This window comes from Xiphophorus maculatus, chromosome 2, assembly GCF_002775205.1.
Source record: "Xiphophorus maculatus strain JP 163 A chromosome 2, X_maculatus-5.0-male, whole genome shotgun sequence".
NCBI lineage: Eukaryota > Metazoa > Chordata > Actinopteri > Cyprinodontiformes > Poeciliidae > Xiphophorus > Xiphophorus maculatus.
The window spans coordinates 17,749,194-17,768,459 of NC_036444.1; the positions used below are offsets into that span (position 1 = coordinate 17,749,194).

The window sequence follows — 19,266 nt, forward strand, 5'->3', positions numbered from 1 at the left end:
TGACAGTTCAATGTGTCTTCTGCGATAGTCCCGAGATTCATATCTGTACCTCACTCAGAGCATTTACAGCGATGAGAGAAAGAAATGTTGTGCCCAGATATGAACCGAGATGGGCTGTCACTGTAATTTCAGCAAAAATGAGAAAGTTTGGGTCGCTTAGAGGCAAATTGTGGACAAACCGTAACTGGTATCGACGAGCCGTCTTCACTTTCGAAGAGATCACAGACGTATCTACAAAATGAAATTTGAATGGCATTTCTAGGTGAATTTGTGACGACACAGCAAATCCTCAAAAATAGGGTATTTCTAGGATTTTTCCCATTGAGTTATAATGGGGTTTTTTTCGTAGTTTTTTGCGAATTATGTCGCCACGTTAAGCCCAAATCCCACCAGAAGTAATAGCTCCAATGGCGTGAATTTTCTGCACGTTTTGATACCTCATTTGTAGGTGTGCACCCAGCGGTATGAGCCGCATTAACGGTTACGGAAGAAAAATAAAGAATAATACTTAAAGAGACGCTTCTCTCCGACAATAGTAATAGGTTCCTGCCATTGCTTTGCATGGCAGGCCCCAATAATACTTAAAGAGACGCTTCTCTCCGACAATAGTAATAGGTTCCTGCCATTGCTTTGCATGGCAGGCCCCAATAAAGAAACCCTTGTTGGGAGAATAGTAATAGGTTCCTGCCATTGCTTTGCATGGCAGGCCCCAACTATTAGTGAATCCCACTATACATCAAAATTACAAAAGTAAAAATCTAAAATATTAGAATACTTATACCCTGGTGTAGCAGATGTAATCCATGAGAGTATTGAAATAAAGAATATAACTGTAGAGAAGATAAATATTACAAAAATAAGTGTAATGGTCATGTTTATAATGACCATCTCGATCAATGTCAGAAAGGACTAGCTTTGATTAGTTCTTTGTTTGTTTACTAACATTAATTACTAATATAATGAACTAATTATATTACTTTGTGTGCATTAAGTTTGCTTTGATGCCCTAGAACTCTTTTAGAATATCTAGTAGTTCGTAACTCAAACGATGAATTTATCACTTATTGAACAAAAAAAATAAAATAAATCAAGACTTGTAGCATCTTAAAATCATAGATATAAGATGTTGTTTAACAAAAAAAAAGTCATAAATTAAAAATCAATGCATCTCATGTTTTGTACACAGGCGTACAATAAATGTTAAGCTTCCGAGCAGTCCCTGAAGGCAGCAGCTGGCCTACAGACCGACCCTCCCCTCTATCCGGGGCTCACCTGGTTCAGTGGGCGGCCGTCGGTGTTCAGAGTGCCGCTCTGGCGGACACCGAATCTCGCTGCGATTCTTCTGCCGACCCGAGCATGGAAGAGTTAGCTAGGGAGAGCATCAGCCTGCTGGCCTCAACCTCTGCCAAGCCACCGCTAGACGTGGGGCCCCGGCTGGGCTCCATGGGAGCCGTCTTCATCATGCTGAAGTCCGCTTTGGGCGCCGGACTGCTGAACTTCCCCTGGGCGTTCGCTAGAGCCGGGGGCGTTCGGAGCGCGGTCACCGTGGAGCTGGTGAGAGCGCTCTCATTTTAAGATGCTTAAAACAATAAGAAAAAAGTGTTGTCTTAAGGTTAGAAAGAAGACATTAGTTTAAAAGTAATATTTATCTCTACATGGGGTGACGTTTATAGATATTTCGAATTTGTGATGCAGAATTGTAGGTAAATTAACCTGATTTGTTTCACCTGAGATATCTTTAGCTCTGACTTCAGCTCTATTTAATTTTCTTATGGAGTTTTTCTGACTCTGTTTTAAGTTTGTCCCACAATACAAAGAGATTAGTGTGCAGCTTGGACATGAATACCATTATTCTTGAACTATATTTATCTTTATTGTGGACTAAATGAAAACTCTGCTCTTATCTCTGGTTACAGTTTTAAAAGTATCCGTTCTTGTAAAAAGAAATGTTGGATTCTTTGCTCTTCTTGGGAATAAATAGCCATCCTTAAAGATGCAAAGGTGAAAAATTATTTGTTGGCCCTGAACTGCTGAAGTACTTTAAATCTGAGCTCTGCATTCAAAATGAAGTATTTTGTTTTATCTTGGCTGTTCTTCAAACTTGTTTGACTTGCAAAATTATTACATATTGCATTCAATATAAATGTTCTTTACATTGAACACAAAATTTTAAATGACACATATTGTACTTAGCAGTTAATGTTTAGTGTCGCTGTGTTTGAAATAAGGATGTTATTAATTTACTGAAGATATCAGAAAGTTTAAAAATTTAAACAAAGTTGTTGGGTAATAATTTGTCTTATTTGTATAAGAAGATGAAGTGCTACTAACTCTCAAATATTTTTAAATGCAACAACAGGATTAAATTGCTATGTGCAGAACAGAATATTGAAGTGATTTCATCATGTTCTAATTTTACCTCTAAAGGACTAAGTTTCGAAATCTTTTTTGAATGGCTTAAAAAAATCGTTCTGGCATATTAGCCTTACCTTTGAAACAGGTGTGACCCCTATTGAAATGAGTTCTTGGGGGGGATTAATACTCTTGATAAATACTCCAAAACACTGCAACCAATTTCCCTTACATTCCAAAAAGCTAATACAAAATAGAGAAGTGTTCAGATAATATGCCTGTCTTGACTTCTTTGGGATGGAGGAAGGTGATTTCAGGCAACTTTGTCTGTTTAATACACATTTGATCTCTGATGGTGTACTGGTATGTGACTGGAAAGGCGACCTAAATGCAACAAGAGATATTTTTACAGCAAAAACCTAGCAGGTTATAGCAAGGCAAAAGCCTTCTGTTTTCTTACTCTACCATATGGCTCTTAAGTATTCTGGCTGCTTACCTGAACAGACATGAAACAATTTGCCATACTATAATATACCACAGGTATCTGGAGGCAGATGTATGTACTGGTTATCAGCACTCCCATGGCACTGCCCTCAGCCTTATTACACCGTTTTGTTGTTTCATTAGTGATTTATGCTTGCCTGACTGCTAAATATTGCAGAGGTGTCCGGTGCTTAACTGTTTAATTTGTTTAGTGCTAGATGCTATTTATAGCTAGTTGGTATGAGATGTAATATTAACAAAAACAGATGTGGATTAAGTCTTGTAGATGCATCTAAACATAGCAACAGTTGTTTTTTTAATCTAAACATGCCTTTTACATCCATATTTTGTTTACAGTAAACTTCTCCATAGCTCTACAAGACATAAAAATCATTGATCTTAATTGGCTTCTGCAAATAAAAAAAAAAACAAAAACGAATTTTCTGAAAACTGTGGATGATCAAGAATGTGAGTAATTTGATTATTCAAATCATGATATCTTTTCAAAAACATGACATTGCTTCATACTATAATATATGAGGGATTTGTTTGAGGGAAAACAAATTCCCTCAAAAGCCAAGTGTTGCAGTCATGCGTTTCTGTCCTCAGATCTCGCTCGTGTTCCTGATCAGTGGCCTGATCATTCTGGGTTATTCCTCCTCTATCAGTCGTCAACACACCTACCAGGCGGTGGTGAAGGAGCTGTGCGGCACGGCCATTGGACAGTTGTGTGAGATCTGCTTCATCTTCAACCTTTTCATGATCTCTGTGGCCTTTCTGGTCGTAGTGAATGACCAGCTGGAAAAGTGTGAGTAATGATTGTCTTTTTAGGTCTGCACTTCTGCAGCTAATGTTCGTTCCCTTGGTCCAGATGTGTGTTTTTCTTTAAGTTTGGTGACAATTGTATTCATACTTAGTGAGATAATTGCTTTGTTTTAGGACTGTATATGACTGCATATCGGCTTATTATTGATTTATAATATATTATAGCCAATTTGGATCATGAACATCTTGTCAAGATAATTATAGTAAATATAGCAGCATATTTAAAGTAAACATGCTTAAAACATGTAAATAGTCAAGCAACACTAAAGTGACAAATTAGCTTGAGGAAAAGATGAGACTTTCTCTATGAAATTCAGTTTTATTTTTTTCCCCAAATTCCTCTTTCCATTTTTATTTTTTTGAAATTGCACCTGTTCCATTCTAACTGTATTTAATAACAAAAAATGTGCGTAATTATGGAGTGATTGAAAACAGTTCAACAAATCAATAGTCAAAGTTATTTATATTTACTATTGTTCAAGTTTTATAGCTGTAACAAAGTGCTATGATTGAGCAGAACATTTAATGATTTTTTTTCGAAGTATTTAATTGTTTCAGCGTTATTGTTTTATTATGTCCAAAACAAAAATCTCACAATTTTAATATTTAATATTATTATTATTACAGGTACATCTAAATAAATTAGGATACTGTGTGAAAGTGCAAATATTTCTTGCCATTCATCTCAAAAGAGTGAAACTCATATATTATACAGAATCATCACGCAAAGATCTATACCAAGTCTTTGTTTCTTATAATCTTGATGATTAGTGATAAAGAATATTAAACATTTTCACAATATTTTTTGAAATGTACCACTATGATGCCAATCTAACTTGCTTGAGGATGTCAGAGGTATCATCACTTTCTTCAGATTATCACATTGAATGAAACTTTCTTCTGATTTAATGTCTTTTTGTGCCCTCTTTAGTTGGACCAGATGCAGTGTTCAGAATTAATCAAAATTCTTCACTACAGTCTATATTTGCCCAGGCACAATGAAATAACAACCTCAGAGAAATTTCAAATTATTAAGATAATAAAATAGATATTTTGTCTAACATAATTTAAGCGATTGTTACTCATGCTTAACAGAGACTCAAAATAAACATCTTAATGAAATATGCATCCTAAACTTCTGTTTTTGTATCTGATTTCTGTCCTTTAGTGTGCAACACTCTCTATGAGCTGGTGACTGCTCTGCCAAAATCTGAGATGCCGTATCATTTTTACACTGACCACCGATTTGCCCTAGTTCTGCTCTGCTTCTTCCTCATCATGCCAATGTCCATCCCCAAGGAGATCGCCATCCAAAAATACACCAGGTTGTGTAATTTATCTCCTTTTTAAGTAATTTTCTTTTCCATAGGACCACAGATGTGGCTCAAACAACAGTTACCAACTGAAGCAATGTAAATAATTAACAAAGGATGCCCTAATGCAGTATGGTCAGCCTAAAACTGTTTTCTTGGTCCTCTGATAGTGTTCTGGGTACTGTAGCGGCAACCTACCTGACAGTATCCATAATCATAAAGTACTTCACCATGCCGAATGTTCCAGATCACAGAAGCCCTTTCTATTCCAGTGGGTACGTGAAACACATCCGTTATTTGAGCTATCTTTTACTTGGTTTAACCATAAATCTCCTTAGAATCTAAATCAGACATCACTGTTTAAACTCTCTCCATCACTGACTTACTTGCCCATTACATTGAGCTATATGTCAGTTGTGAAATATTACTAAATGCAGTGCAGGAACGACTTTACAAAGATTAATATCTCATGTCACTGAATCCATTTGTGGTCATGGATGGGATCTGAAAGTTTAGTTGTTGAGAGGAGGGTGTCTGGTTTGGGAACTTCAGGGTTTCATCTTTGCTTTTTACTGATTTTGCAGCTCTGTTGGTTTCTTTGGGTCACAATTTTCAGTGTGGTTTGGAGCGTTTCACAGCATGTGACCATAGATCTTGATCAGAAAAAGGCCTGCTCCTGCTGGGTGGGGGTATATAAGTGCCTTGTTTATGAGCTTTGGTAGGATGGAGTGAGAGATGGGCAGATGGATTGGGGCTTTTTCTTCCGTAATGCAGGAGGTGCTCAGGTTTGTTGTGGTAGAGAAAGAGCTGAACCAGAAAGCAAAGCAGGAAATATGATGACTCAAAGAATGAGATTCTGGATATCTTCAGATGGTTATACTTGGCTTCTAAAGATGGAGTAAGGACAAGAGTAGGAAGATGAATGGCTATGGGGAGGAACATCATTAAATGTGCTGATTATAACAAAAACTCCAGATAAAGTCTTGATGTGTTCACAGGACTGGCGCCTGGGAATCGATGTTCAGCGTGATCCCAACCATCTGCTTTGGTTTCCAGGTGAGTTCAACAATTTGCTTTAGTTTTTTCAGGACCATTTGAGACTGGTTTCACATGTCAGCATCAGGGTATTGCAAAACTGTGGATCACTCTGTGCAGCTGTGTGTTCTGTATTTCAGTAAAGAAGTTGGTTTAAATCTTGTATATTGATTTGGAAGTTTGCGCTTTCTCAGAAAAAGTGTTTCCATACAGTGTAAGGTTAGCAGGTTGACCTTCTCTGTCAACTTTGTAATGTTTAATATTGCAGAGTGTGAGCTCGGAGCTCATTCTGTCAGTCTGAAGGAGGACGGATTTATGTGCAACTGCCCAGTTTGCCCTTGTAACCCCTGAAGGCTGCTGTCAGTAGGATCTAATAAAGCCAAAGGAAAGTGCAACTCAATTGATACATTTCTTCTCACACTAACACTCTGTCAGGGTGAGTGATTGCTGTGCAGAGAGTTGAAAAAAGAGCTGATGAGGTCCTGATCTAAGGGGAAGGGACGAATAGAGAAGGGAGATTTTAAAGCAGCTGATGGCAGCTGGGACAGGAGTGAGAATCCTGAAATCTTGATGGCTTAACTCTGAGATGTTCCTGAACTCTGAGCTTTCCTTTAACTCTTGACTCCATGCTGGAATCACATCAGCAACATGGTTTCATATGATGATCTACAAGTTATGTCCCCGGTGGAAAGAAACCAGTGCCCCAGGTTTGTGACTTAAAACCGTTTCTTATTATGCTGGATTTAATAATGTCGAGTGTAGCATATTATAGTCATGCATTCTATTATATAATTACCAAGTGTGTGATAGCTTAGGTTACAGAGCCAAATTTCATATCTTAACTGCATTGTATTAAAGGTTGGAGATTAATTTACAATGTTTCAGCATGAACTTTCACTACAGAGTGGACAAGGGCTAATTAAACTTTATTGCTTACTGGAAGAAAAAGTCTTTTGAATAAAAACATGGCCAAGAAATTTCTCTCGACCATAAAGGGTGCTACTGTAGACTGAATTTAATTTTAGTTTGACATGCTGGGGAATTTTGTCATTCAGTTCAACTCTTTTGCAGATTGATTTAAAAAGAGAAATGTAATTTGGATGTTCATTCTGGTTATTGTGATCCTGTAACCTTTTCAACTGATTGTTCAACATAGCATAAGAGGAGTTTCTCTTCTTGCAGTGCCATGAGGCTTCCATCGCCATCTACAGCAGCATGGAGAACCAGCGGCTTTCTCACTGGGCCTTTGTCTCTGTGGTTGCAATGATTATCTGTCTCATTATTTACTCCCTCACAGGTCAGATCACCTTCTGTTTCACCTGTGACTTTGTTTCCCCCCATAACACAACAGTGAACTTATAGAGGCAACGTTCCTTGGTTTTTGCTTTAGGGGTTTATGGGTACCTGACATTTGGAAAGACTGTGGCTCCGGATATTTTAATGTCGTACTCCAGTCATGACAAACTCATGCTCGTTGCCAGACTGCTGTTTGGAGTCTCCATCATCACCATCTATCCTATCATCGTGTTGCTGGGCAGGTCAGCCATGTTGCTTTTAAAACCAGTGTGAGCCTCTCTTGGCTATAATTTCAACCAGGAATTTCCTGTCCATACAATTGTTACTTACTGGATAGTTTCTCTATTTTGGGGCGGTTCTCTAATCCAGAGAGATGGCCCTTCAGCAGATTAGCGGCTTCTTTCCTCTGTGATTCTCCAAACTCAATCTGACTTCTCTCTGCTGTACACATTCTGTTGTGTCTATCAAGTCTCATTATGTATTTTAATGTTGTGTTTGGCTACATTGCGTTTTGAACACATCAGATCAGTGATTCAGGACCCTCTGCTGAGTCGGTGGAGGAGACGGGACGAGGCGCTGATGGTGAAGTTTGAATGTCGCAGCCGATGGGTTCTGACGGTTCTGTGGATAATGACGACACTACTCATTGCTGTGTTTGTACCAGACATCAGTAAAGTTATCAGTGTCATCGGAGGAATCAGTGCCTTTTTCATCTTTATATTCCCAGGTAGAGATCTTGTCATGTAGGGACGTTCAATAAAACCAGTTGCTGTTCTGTTAAAGAGTGTGTGTGTTTGTTTCTACAGGACTCTGTTTGATGTTTGCCATGCAATCTGAGCCAGTGTCCTGCAAGACCAGGTGAGGACAAGCTTCATCTAAATGTTAATGAATTTAACTGTGAATTAATCTGAATACTCATCAGTTTAAGCTGCTGTTTTTTTTATCATTCCCTGTAGTGAGTCAACATAATTTGATTAGATCTGTGCAAACCCAAAGCAGAGCTAAAACCAATAAATAAAAGAAAGTGCCAACACCTAGTGTAGAGGGACAACCAGTTAATACATCAGTATTTATTATTTCTTACTATCCAAAAAAATATGGTTTCAGTTTTAGCTCTTTTTGAATTCTTATTATTGCTTAATTTCTATGAGCCTCAATGAATTGGTTCAGCTTGTCTGCAAAAGAAAATAAAAACTAAAATAAATACAAAAAATGTTGTTTTTTTTTTTTACCTTAAGCACCTTATAGGTAAAAAAAATGGTTTACATATATGAAAATAAATGTGGCAGTATTATGGAAAAATAATACTTTATTTGCAATATTTTGGTCTGTGTATGTGTGAAGATATTTTCAAATATTTTAAACGTCCCATTTACTTTTTCACCCCCCCCCCCGCCACAAGACTGAATTTAAATGCTGTAAAACTCAGGTGACAGCGTTTCATTCTTGAAAAACACTTGCATTACAGTACAAACAATTTCTTTTTAGGTGATTGATGAATATTAGACTTAATATTTTTAAACAGTCATCCACTGTTTTATAACTATTGGGTTGCCGTGGTAACGTGTCCAGAAGGGCATCCCGGATAACCCTCCTCAGCACTTTCTAGCTCATTCTTGAAATGTCCCAAGTTGTTTCTGGGCCTCACGGGATATGATGGTCCCTCCAGCAAGTTCCGGGTCAGCCCCAGAGACTCCTCCCAGTGGGATGCGTCAGGAGAAATTGCATCTTGATCTTGTAGTTGTGATCCAAATCTCATGGCTATGAAGGAGATTCAGGAAGATGGACACATAAATACAGAGCTTTGAGTCTACTTGTTGGTCTCTACAGCGGTCTGTAGTGAAATCAAATACAATTTAATTCTATTAATTTATTAATAATATGAATAAATATTAAATTTAATTATATTTCATATTTAGTTAAATTAAATCATATTTAATTAAACTAAGATTTAATGGAATCTTATGCAGGCAAAAACCCCCACAAACTTGTAGAACATTTTGTGGATAATTGTAGATCTTCTTAATACATTTCTAAAATTAACCACAACTAGGCATGTTTTGATTGCCTGTATTTTTTCAACAGTTAATCTGCCAGTACAGAGGACATGTATACATGAGCATCTTAATGTAATTGAAGGTTTGTAGTTGTATTGATTATGTTTAAAAGTTTTCTCTACCCAGCTGTGGTTATTCTGTCATGAAATGTAAACTTGTATACTGATGTATTATTTTTTTTTTTTCCAATTCTTTCCAGAATCACCCTTACCATTTGGGGAGCAGTTACCCTGATCTGTGGAGCCTTTATTTTTGGTCAAAGCACCACCGTCGCTGTCATGGAGCTCCTTGGAAAGATCTGACCTCTCAGGGAACCTTCTGTGAATAAGTCTGAACTGTTTTGCTCCTCCTGAGGTCAGTTATGACTCTTGAGTGACGGACAACAGAAACTGAATACTGAGGACACACACACATACACGCCTACAGCTTTCAGCTCAATGCTTTCAATGCACTGGGACACAGCCAGTAAAACGGTGCTGTCGAAGATCTTTTTTTATGTGAATTTATCGATTACAACTGCACTGTGACAAAAAAAAAAAACAACTTTCTGCTACTGTGTCCATGACTGATTGAAAGTGTTTTCTTGCTATTTGTTGAGCACTGTTTTTATTCATTTTATCAAGAAGGGGTCCAAACTTCAGTTACACCCATCATATTTTTCTTTGCCAATTTAGATTTCTGATTGAGGCCTGTCCTGCCAGGACCATAGAAGGAAAAAGAGAAAATGTCGTGTAGGTTTTTTTGAAAGAAATAGTTTAGCAGAATTCATAGAAAATGAAAAAAAATATCCAGTCATCCCGATCCGTGCATCAAAACATGCAATTCATATTTATCTGATTTATTAAATTAAAAATGCGTCAAAATACATGGGGTTTATTGATATGACTGGCATCCTTAGATTTTAGGCATTTGCCTTTTGGTCACCTGTCGGGGCCAACCAAGGCAAAACTACCCTTTTTATTGATTGGTACAAATAATTGCTCAAGTCCAAATAATTAGCAAAAGAATTAATACAATTAAAAGACAACTGAATTGTTTTTAATTAGCACAGATTTAAGAATGAATGTGTAAGTGGGAATATTTCCAGGACTTCTGATTAAATACAAAAAATAATTTTCAAATTATTACCTGTTTTGGGCTAAAGTGTAATTCAGCCCCATGTTCAAAAGAAATTTCACTTCTGGCCAGGAACCAGAACCTAGTATTTGTGGAAATTGGCAGTAGGTCGTTAGTTGGCTGGGGAAAAACTTTAGCCTGCTAATCTCTGAAAGGCTTTCAGTGCAGTTAAATAACAACTCTTCAAATAGGAGTGGCCCGTTATAAGGTACACACCACAGCATTGTCCAAAACTTGTGATTATTTGTGTGTGTGTGGTTGTTACTCAGAGGTGGACCTGCTGCTTTGCTTTGGACTATTATCCTGATGCATAACCCAAGCGCCCTGAGCTTAAGGTCACAATCTGATGTTGTGACCATGTCCTTCAAGTTTTCCTGTCTGGTTAGTCCACAGAATATTTTTCCAGATGTCTTTGGGATAATCAGAATGCTTTCAAAAAATCTGAGGACAATCTTAGTTCTTAGTGGTTTAAAATGTCAATCATAATAAATTGATCTTGCTGTAAATTTTAGAAAGAATTACTAAGTATTTTTAAGTAGCCTTGATGTGAATTCTTGGTTCACAGTTAATTTCTTTTATTACAACCGATAAAGACAAGTTGAATAACCAGCTGTGATCAACTCCCCACCCTTTCTAATTCAAAAACTCCCAACAATACAATTTTCAGCTTTATAGTTTTATTGAATTGTATCACTCTACATCATCTAGAATTTCAACAAGATATTCTTCAAAGACCAAAGATCATACTTGCATCCCTGCAATAAGTCTCTACATTTGAAGAGAAAGCAGTTTTACTGAAACATACATTAAGAATTAATATTTCATCAAACATTGCCATAAAAGTGATAATTCATTCCTTTATGTCATCTTTCTTATATATGTATTTATATAATACATTTTTAGTCTGTTTTCTTCATAGGAATACTAGAAAATAAATAAGGTAAGAAATGCACAAAACCTATTGGAGTAGCATGGCCTAATACTACATTACTGGACATTCAGTTGACATGCACTCAATAGAAGGATAGAAAAGAACACCGCCATAGAAAGGAAGAGTTATGGCCTTGATGTCTGATATTTTGGCAAATTCCTGATTGGCTTTTTGTATCGCTTGACGACAGACTCTGATAACAGCAACATCAGATCTGTTTTTGTTTGTTTTTTTTTCTTTCCTGCAGCTAACATTCACGCCATACTGGTGTGAAACAGTTCAACGGCATAACTCTTTCATTGTATGACAAAGCACTGAGGAAGAGGCGGGAGAAGGGTGGAAAAAGAACACAGTCTCAGGGACATTCAGGAATGTATTAACAGGAAACAGTACTCATATTTTTTTTTTACCTCTAAATCATCATCAACTTTCAACCCCAAGAAAGAATCCTCGATTAGACCGCATGGGCTGCGCTGAACACTGTAAAGCTTATGGCTTTCAGTAAGCTGTAGGTAAACACCAATTCATGTGATATGGCTTCGTTTTTACTGGAGTACTTCAACTTATAGAAAGCAAACATGGTTCATGTTTTGACTAATTTCTACTTTAAACTGTGAGAAGTTAAAAGACTTCCTGTGGAGATTTAATCGAAACGACCATTTTTACTGGGTTTTTTTTGAGGGGGGCTTAAAATGATTTAATGCACAGCAAAGATTAAATACAACGCTGCTAAAATTGAGCAAATTAGGAAGGCATTATTTTACGCTGGGAATGCATTGTAGCCAAATAACTGCTTGAAAACCTTCCAGCAAATGAAAAACAAAATGGGTTTAAAAACTACATATTTAAAATGACATGTTTAGACTTATCAATCGTTACAGTCTCCATTTCCTCAAACAAATAAGGATTGTTTGAGTTAAAAAATTTGTATCTCCATTTTATCTTCTTTAGCTTTCCAGCTAGATTGTTCATGTTTCCATTAATGTAGGCATAGCAGCCTGGGCAGCTCAATTAATTTAGAGTCTTTGTGTCTCAATGTTGGATGGCAGTTTGCGGGATGGATACAAATATTTTTACTGACGCTTTCAACATTGCCAGAGTGGCATCAGCGGATACGAAAAAGTATTTATTTTGATACAAAAAACGTAACTTCTTGGTGTCTGTATGGATTATGATTTGCTTTAGTAACTTGTAGAAACTCATACCATTCAGAAGAGGAGTTTAAATGTTAAGTTGTTGAGGTATGCAATCAGCTGTTAGATGCAATGCATTGTCGTATGAAAGGCTATAAATTGGTCAAGAATAAGGAGTCAAATGTTGGTATGTTAAAGTTAGGCTCAGGCTAGCAGAGGAACCACAAGTAGGTTTAATGTTGGATCAGCATTAAAAATGTGTAACTCTAAGCAATGCAAGTAAAAATGAATCATATGATTCATTGTCCTATCGATATCCCAAGATATCGATAGGACAATACCCACAGGACACAGATAAATGTGTTCCTGAAAAAATATTTTGCTTTCCTGTTTATTTTAATCTTGTTTGTTCATATTTATGTGTAGTCAGACAACAGCTTCTTTTTATCTGTTGGAGCATGCTGAGCTCTCAGCCACTGTTTACATTGTGCTTTCTGTCATTAGCTTTAAGTCTGCTTTACGGCAAGGTTCAAAGTTGTCACTGAATAGGGTTTGTTAGTATTTATTAGTACTGTAAATTTTATTCCTTAAAACATTTTAACATGGATGTGAAACCAAATTGGCACGCACTTTTGTGAATTGGAAAGTAGGGTGTACTATAGAGTCATGGTTTCAGCAATGTTAATACCTACTGTAAACAAGGGAGAAAAAATACTTTTAAAGATGGCTGCTCTAAACTTTAATGACTTCAAAAATGGCACCTAATTTCTAACTATTCAATAGGCCCAGTTCTTCTCTAAAAACACCATTTTATAGCTCAAGAGATCAAAACCTCTGCAGGGTCCCTTTAAACCTCTGAGGTTACTGAAAACAATTCACACGTCTGTATTAGAAATCCACAGTAACAAAAGTATTTCGGCAGCTGGATATTATTATTCTGCAAGTCCCAGAGTCCCGACTCTGCTCAGGGCAGCCCAGCGCCCTAAAAGACGGACTTGGTGCTGGATTGACAGAAGTGCCAGTGAGGATTGATTCCCAACTTTCTACTACTGACGCTCTTGGAGCGTCAGTAGGAAGCAGAAGTGCAGGTGAAAGTGAGTCAAACAAGGACTGAAGTGGAAGCCAATGGCAATACTATTGATTTCTAAATACTTTCATGTTGGTCACTATATAAACTTATTTTTTATTTTTTTTTACATTGTGCTTTTTTAGTCTGATTGCTTTACAATGGTGGCGGTTTCCAAGTGGCCTAATTAGACTCCCCAAAATCAGAAAAAACCTTAGACTCCTCTGTCTTCACATAATTACAATTTTCATTTAACAGCTGAATGTTTAAGTGAAGCATTGTATATTCTGTGGCCAAAACACCCATGCAGGTATGTAAACTCTTGTATCAGGGTGGTTTTGTGGTAATGCCATAGTAACTGCACTTACTGATTTTTCATACAAAAAGTGAAATACATATTGTGAATGTGATTATATGTCAAGGAAACTGGTTATTTTTCTACAATATTCATGGACAAATTTCAAGTGCATTTCACACAAGCTTGTTTACTTGAAATCAAAGGTCCAGCAAATGTTCAAAACCAGTTCAATGTTTTTTTTTAATGTTTAAGGCTTTAAATCAGACTTTGTCACAGATTTTAAACAAACTGAAGAGAAACTGCTGCACCCCCTGAATCCACTTTCACCGAGAAAGAATTTACACCATATCACTGAGACGTGTCGATAAATACAAATATAATCAGAATAGAACACCGTTTTACTATGTACAACCTCTGCTAGTCAGTCACCACTAATATGAGCTACCCATCACCAATTGTTGACCAAGGCAAAAAGTAGACTAAGTGAGTTGCATGAAAAGCAGCAAGGTGCTTCACTTTTTCTTTCTCCAAAATCTTTGTCCCAACAAAAATAAACTGCTCATAAATTAAGGAAATAAAACAAAGCCATATGAAAAACAATGAATAGAAGGTTATCGCTGAATCTTTGTGAAAAGATTTTCTGGCTAGCTCCTTTCAGGGTCTGTCTCACTACAAGATGACTGCTGTTTTGTTGCTCAGGTGTATTTATTTACTCATTACACCCACAGCAGCCATTATTTATCAGAATGCTCCTTAAAAAAAGAAGCCTGATTTTTTTTTTTCAAATAGACATTTTTAAGGCTGCTCTGCTGAAGCATGACAATTAAGACTACTTAACTGTGGATACAAATTAGACAATTTAAATCCCACTAATATGTAGCAACTGTTGAAAATCTGACATGCAGCATCCCTAAAACTAGTTCCTGGGCTGTATGCATGGAAGAAATTTGATGCTCTCTAAAGTAAGATGGACTTGGAAGCAGTGCATACTGCAGTGTTTTTGGGATGTTATTGTGTAGTATCTGGAGCAGTAAAACCAACTGGTCTGTCATCATTTTTTCTTACATGAAACAAACACAAGTCTTATATCAATACAGCATTGCAAAAAGCCATTTGATGTGAGCTTGGTGGGAGCTACTGGTGTTTGATTTTTATATTGTCCTAATTTTCTTTTGAATAGTTTCCAGTTGCATAACCTTAACTAGAGAGGCAGCTATCAGATGCTTGCATTTTTCCTGAGAGTGCAAACTAAATTGACATTTATGGCTGCTGATGGTCCTAATCAGTGAGCTTAAAATGGCCAAGGTGAGGGTAATGTTTTCAGAAATGTAGAGTTAGCTGCAACTTGTTAAAGAAGGTTAGGAGGATGAGCTGTTTATGGTGACACCATCATAAAGTGTTGTAAAAAAAAAATGCCAATGTATAATCCAAAAACAGACTTTGCTACATGACTTACAACCTCATAATCCTTGCTACATAAACTCTACCTCAAAGTGGCTCAGAGCTACTTTAAGCATCAAATCATCCCATTGCAAACATGTTTTGTATTCTCACATTAAATTGAACAGTTTTCTCTACAGATGATGCCCTTCCTTTGCACTATGTAAACATGTACTTACAAAAAGAGTTAAAGGATAAAGGGAGGAGGAGGGACAGTAAACAGGTTGGAATAAAAGAAAGTGTCCAGGAGGAGTCTTGGCGTGTAGTCCACCATCTTCATGCTCAATCCCTGTTCACGCTGCACCAGGCGGCTGCAGAAAGAAACAAAGAAGAAGCTTTGAGACTGGGAAAGTTATTCAAGGTATGATGAGAAATAGCCTGACAAGTCTTGAAGATGAGTTTTATTCAAATTGTTCAAAAATAGCCATGTTGTTAGTCAACAACTGAATAGTGAAGATTCAGATCAAAATGGGCTGATTAAGCATCAAGTCTATTGCTGCACTTCCAGTTCAAAGATGCATCTCAATCTGGGCCTGAAGCAGCAAAACAAACTGATATCATTATTTCTCCACTATCATGTTTGACTATGTGTGTGATTAGTTTTTTAAATGCTGTTTGGTTTTATGCCAGATCTAAAGGACTGTTGTTCCTTTTGGTCAGCAGTAGTTTTAGCTTTAGAAGTCGCTCATCGATATCAATGCTGCTTCAGTCTTTTATTAATGTTGTAAAATCATGAACACTAACATTAACTGAGGCAAGTAAATTCAGAGGTGCTTTGGATGCTCTATAACGATGTGGTGCAAGTAAATATGTGGTTTCAACAGTTATTTCCTGGCTATACGGGCCTGGTGTTGGCTGATTAAACATTAAATGATACAGTTAATTCATGCTTTAAAAAGCAGAAAATATTTTTTCCCCAGGGCCAGGTTGGATTCTACAAATAGCCTTAATTTCTTTTTTGTAATTTACTCTAGTTACATATTTATTTGCCTGATATAAAAATAAATTTTAATCTAAAACATTTAGTATGGTCAATAGAAGCAAAAACAAAGCTTTCAGAAAACAAATACTTTTTCATGGTATTAGAAAATGGCCTAGTTATGAAAAATGGAAAGCTTGGAGAGGTCAAAGACCACTTTAAACACTAAAATAGCTTGTTTGGAAGGATAGTAAAAATAAATGTTATACTTAAAACATTTGCTCAGAATGAAACCATGAAAGATGACAAATTATCTCATCTGGTCAAACGACAGCAGCTGTGGTGGCAGTGATTTATTATCAGAAGACATCTTGATTTGTTAAGCTGCTCTGCTGGCAGTTAGTTGAAAGTCAGCTTCTCATCAGCATTGCTTGAAGACCGCCATGTCTCATTTTAAGGCAAGGCTGTGCAGCTCTGCATCAAGTCAAACACTTTCACTTACTTCATTATTAAAATGATGGATGTTTTGCTCTTAAACATTAAAAGGTGGCTTTCTGGGGATGATGGACTGAGCTAAAATTAAAGGCCTCTACCTCTGAGTGAAGGTCAAGATCATAAAGTTAATTTTCCATTGATGGAAATTGATGATTTACTAACCTGGCACTGCTACAGAGGAGATGGCCTCGGGCTGGCACAGTGTGTCCACCTTCACATGCTGAAAGGCTTTGTTGGGAGCCGATTGAAGGTGCCTGAAGTCAGAGGAAAAGGTGAGAGTGCATACACACAGCCACTCAAAAGGATGCATGGCTTCAAATTGCTTAGCCTTTACTGTAAGACCTGAAATATTAATAGCGGCGAGATGCTGTGAGCAGCAGAACAGAAATTCAGATCAGCAGCTTCTCCTCGTGCCCACCATCACTAAATCACAGTGATCTGATGCAGCTGAGGAATGCTAATTAAATGTGGGAGGGGGGATTTATCCAACAGACTCAGGATAACATTAATGAGAGAAAAGTGAGTGCTTTCTTTATTTGCTGGTCACCAATCAATAAGGAAAACAGTGCTGCAGGAAGAAATGACTTGGTTGGCTCAAACATCCTTTCAGATAAGCTGGAATGCTGACTCAAAAGTACCGGTACTCAATATGAATGTCTTCACTCACTGACGACCCAATACTGTAGCAGTATTCTCTCATTTACAGACGTTTTGTTTTGCCTGATGCATCGGATGAAATTCCAAAAACGTTGCTTGAAATAGTTGTAATTGGCCACGTACTCTGCTCACTCTTAATTTCTCCAAAATGTTCTGAAGTGTGATCAGCTTGATGGCTTTCTGCTGCAGGTAAGATATGATGTGGGCATATTTTGTCACAGTAATATGAGAAGGTTCAGTGTATTGGATTTTATATGACAGACCAACACAAACACAATTAGGAAAGAAGGAAAGGAAAACGTTTTGTCTTTATGACTAAAAAAAATATGGTTGTCTATTTTATTCCACTTCCGGTGTCAATATTTTCTAGTACCACATTTTGCATTCTTCTGAGCCATAAAGGCCAGATTTTCTGAGTGCCTGTCCAGTAGATGTTTCATCAAAAGACTCCTCCACCTGAGTTTTGGATCTCTGCAGCTCCTCCAGAGTCTCTATGGATTAATGTTCTTCCTGCCTCGACTATCACTTTAATAGCTATGGAGTGAGTTCATCATTCACAGGTTTTTCTACCAAACGTAGCTCTAAATCATAGTTGATTTTTTTTGTAAAACCACATCTAAAATATTCAAAACACTTTGGAAGCTGAAATACCAAAGCGAAGCACAACTTGACATGCTATTGGCATTTGCACATCAACCACTTCATTTTCCATGGTGTTCATTGACTGTACCCAGAATAGCAGAGATAAGAAACGTGGACTTATGCAGCAGTGCTAAGCTGGTTTCCAATATGTATATAATTGTGTAGTAAAGCATATTTGGGCTTTGACTTATAAAAATAGGCAGTTCTAAGTGCTTTTAGAGGGGGCTTCATATATTTGTGGATTCTATTCGTGGGTGGTTGTGGTTCCTAATCCCACAAATCTCAGGTCAACTGCATCATTTTCAGATTGTGAATTGAAAAGTGGACCTAAGCTGGAGATTTTTTAATTGCTTAATCTCTGAGCTATCTCTGTTCCTCTGTGGCCCTGATGCAGTTGGAGCTCCACCGTAATATTCTATAACAAATCTATGACACTGAATTAATACTCACATTAAAACAGACACAATTTGCTAATTAGGTAACTCCTGATTACAATTTGTTACCCTTGGTTTTATTTAGCCTATCATTAGATTTCAATCCATAAACTTGTTTAAAAAATTTTCCTCACAGCTATGTGCTACTTAGTGATGGTTTATATAAAAGTTTACACAATGTGGAAAACATGTGAAAGGGCATTTTTAAAATTATAATCTGGAAAGAAAGATTTATTTTAATCCTAATTTTTCTCACTCACCTCTTCCACTCTTCCTCTCCATCCCAGAACTCGTAGACGACGAAGGACAAACCATCTGGCAGACGAACTGCAGTCACACTAAAGGGAAGCAAGAATGAGTTGAAGGAATTAATGTTCTCATTTTGTCTTTGTCTACAGGAAGACAGCAATATTGGAAGAGAAAATAATCAATAGGAAAAAAGCGTAGCAGAAAAGATGAGTTAGACAATAAAGCATAGAGGACGACAACGTTGTCAAGAAAAAGATGAAAGTACAATGAAACAAGACATCAGATAAATAATAGGAATAATTAAAGGAAAATTAGTAAGTTAAGATTTGGAGACTTGCATCCATAAAGAACAAGAATGAACTGTAACAGTATGAGTAAATGGCTAATATCATTATTAGACTTTACACAAGCATTTCAGTGTTTACTTCACCGTAATAAACTACATGCTGCATTATTGTTTCCAGAGGAGCACAAAAGTGTAAAAGCAGGAATCCAACATGGTGCTCATAGTCAATACGGGATCTA

The 19,266-nt window shown here is 37.0% G+C and overlaps 2 protein-coding genes across 3 annotated transcripts in view; one reads left to right on the forward strand and one right to left on the reverse strand.

Moving 5' to 3' along the window:
- Nucleotides 1-1,299: 1,299 nt before the first annotated feature.
- LOC102224533 (putative sodium-coupled neutral amino acid transporter 8) lies at nucleotides 1,300-9,888 on the forward strand. Its single transcript, XM_005814774.2, has 10 exons — nucleotides 1,300-1,554; nucleotides 3,445-3,643; nucleotides 4,829-4,985; nucleotides 5,144-5,248; nucleotides 5,972-6,029; nucleotides 7,191-7,305; nucleotides 7,399-7,546; nucleotides 7,829-8,031; nucleotides 8,111-8,162; nucleotides 9,561-9,888. The coding sequence occupies exons 1-10, from the start codon at nucleotides 1,357-1,359 to the stop codon at nucleotides 9,661-9,663; spliced, it is 1,338 nt and encodes a 445-aa protein (XP_005814831.1). The 5' UTR covers nucleotides 1,300-1,356; the 3' UTR covers nucleotides 9,664-9,888.
- A 1,249-nt stretch (nucleotides 9,889-11,137) lies between these two features.
- The window catches only part of necab2 (N-terminal EF-hand calcium binding protein 2), a 107,081-nt gene continuing 98,952 nt past the window's right edge, over nucleotides 11,138-19,266 (reverse strand). For both annotated transcript variants that reach the window (XM_023351427.1, XM_023351419.1), the window contains 3 exons: nucleotides 18,753-18,830; nucleotides 16,922-17,013; nucleotides 11,138-15,656 (listed from right to left, as the gene is read on the reverse strand). In XM_023351427.1, the coding sequence (XP_023207195.1) occupies nucleotides 15,628-15,656; nucleotides 16,922-17,013; nucleotides 18,753-18,830 (199 nt within the window). In that variant the 3' untranslated portion in view covers nucleotides 11,138-15,627. The remainder of the gene's footprint in view (nucleotides 15,657-16,921; nucleotides 17,014-18,752; nucleotides 18,831-19,266) is intronic.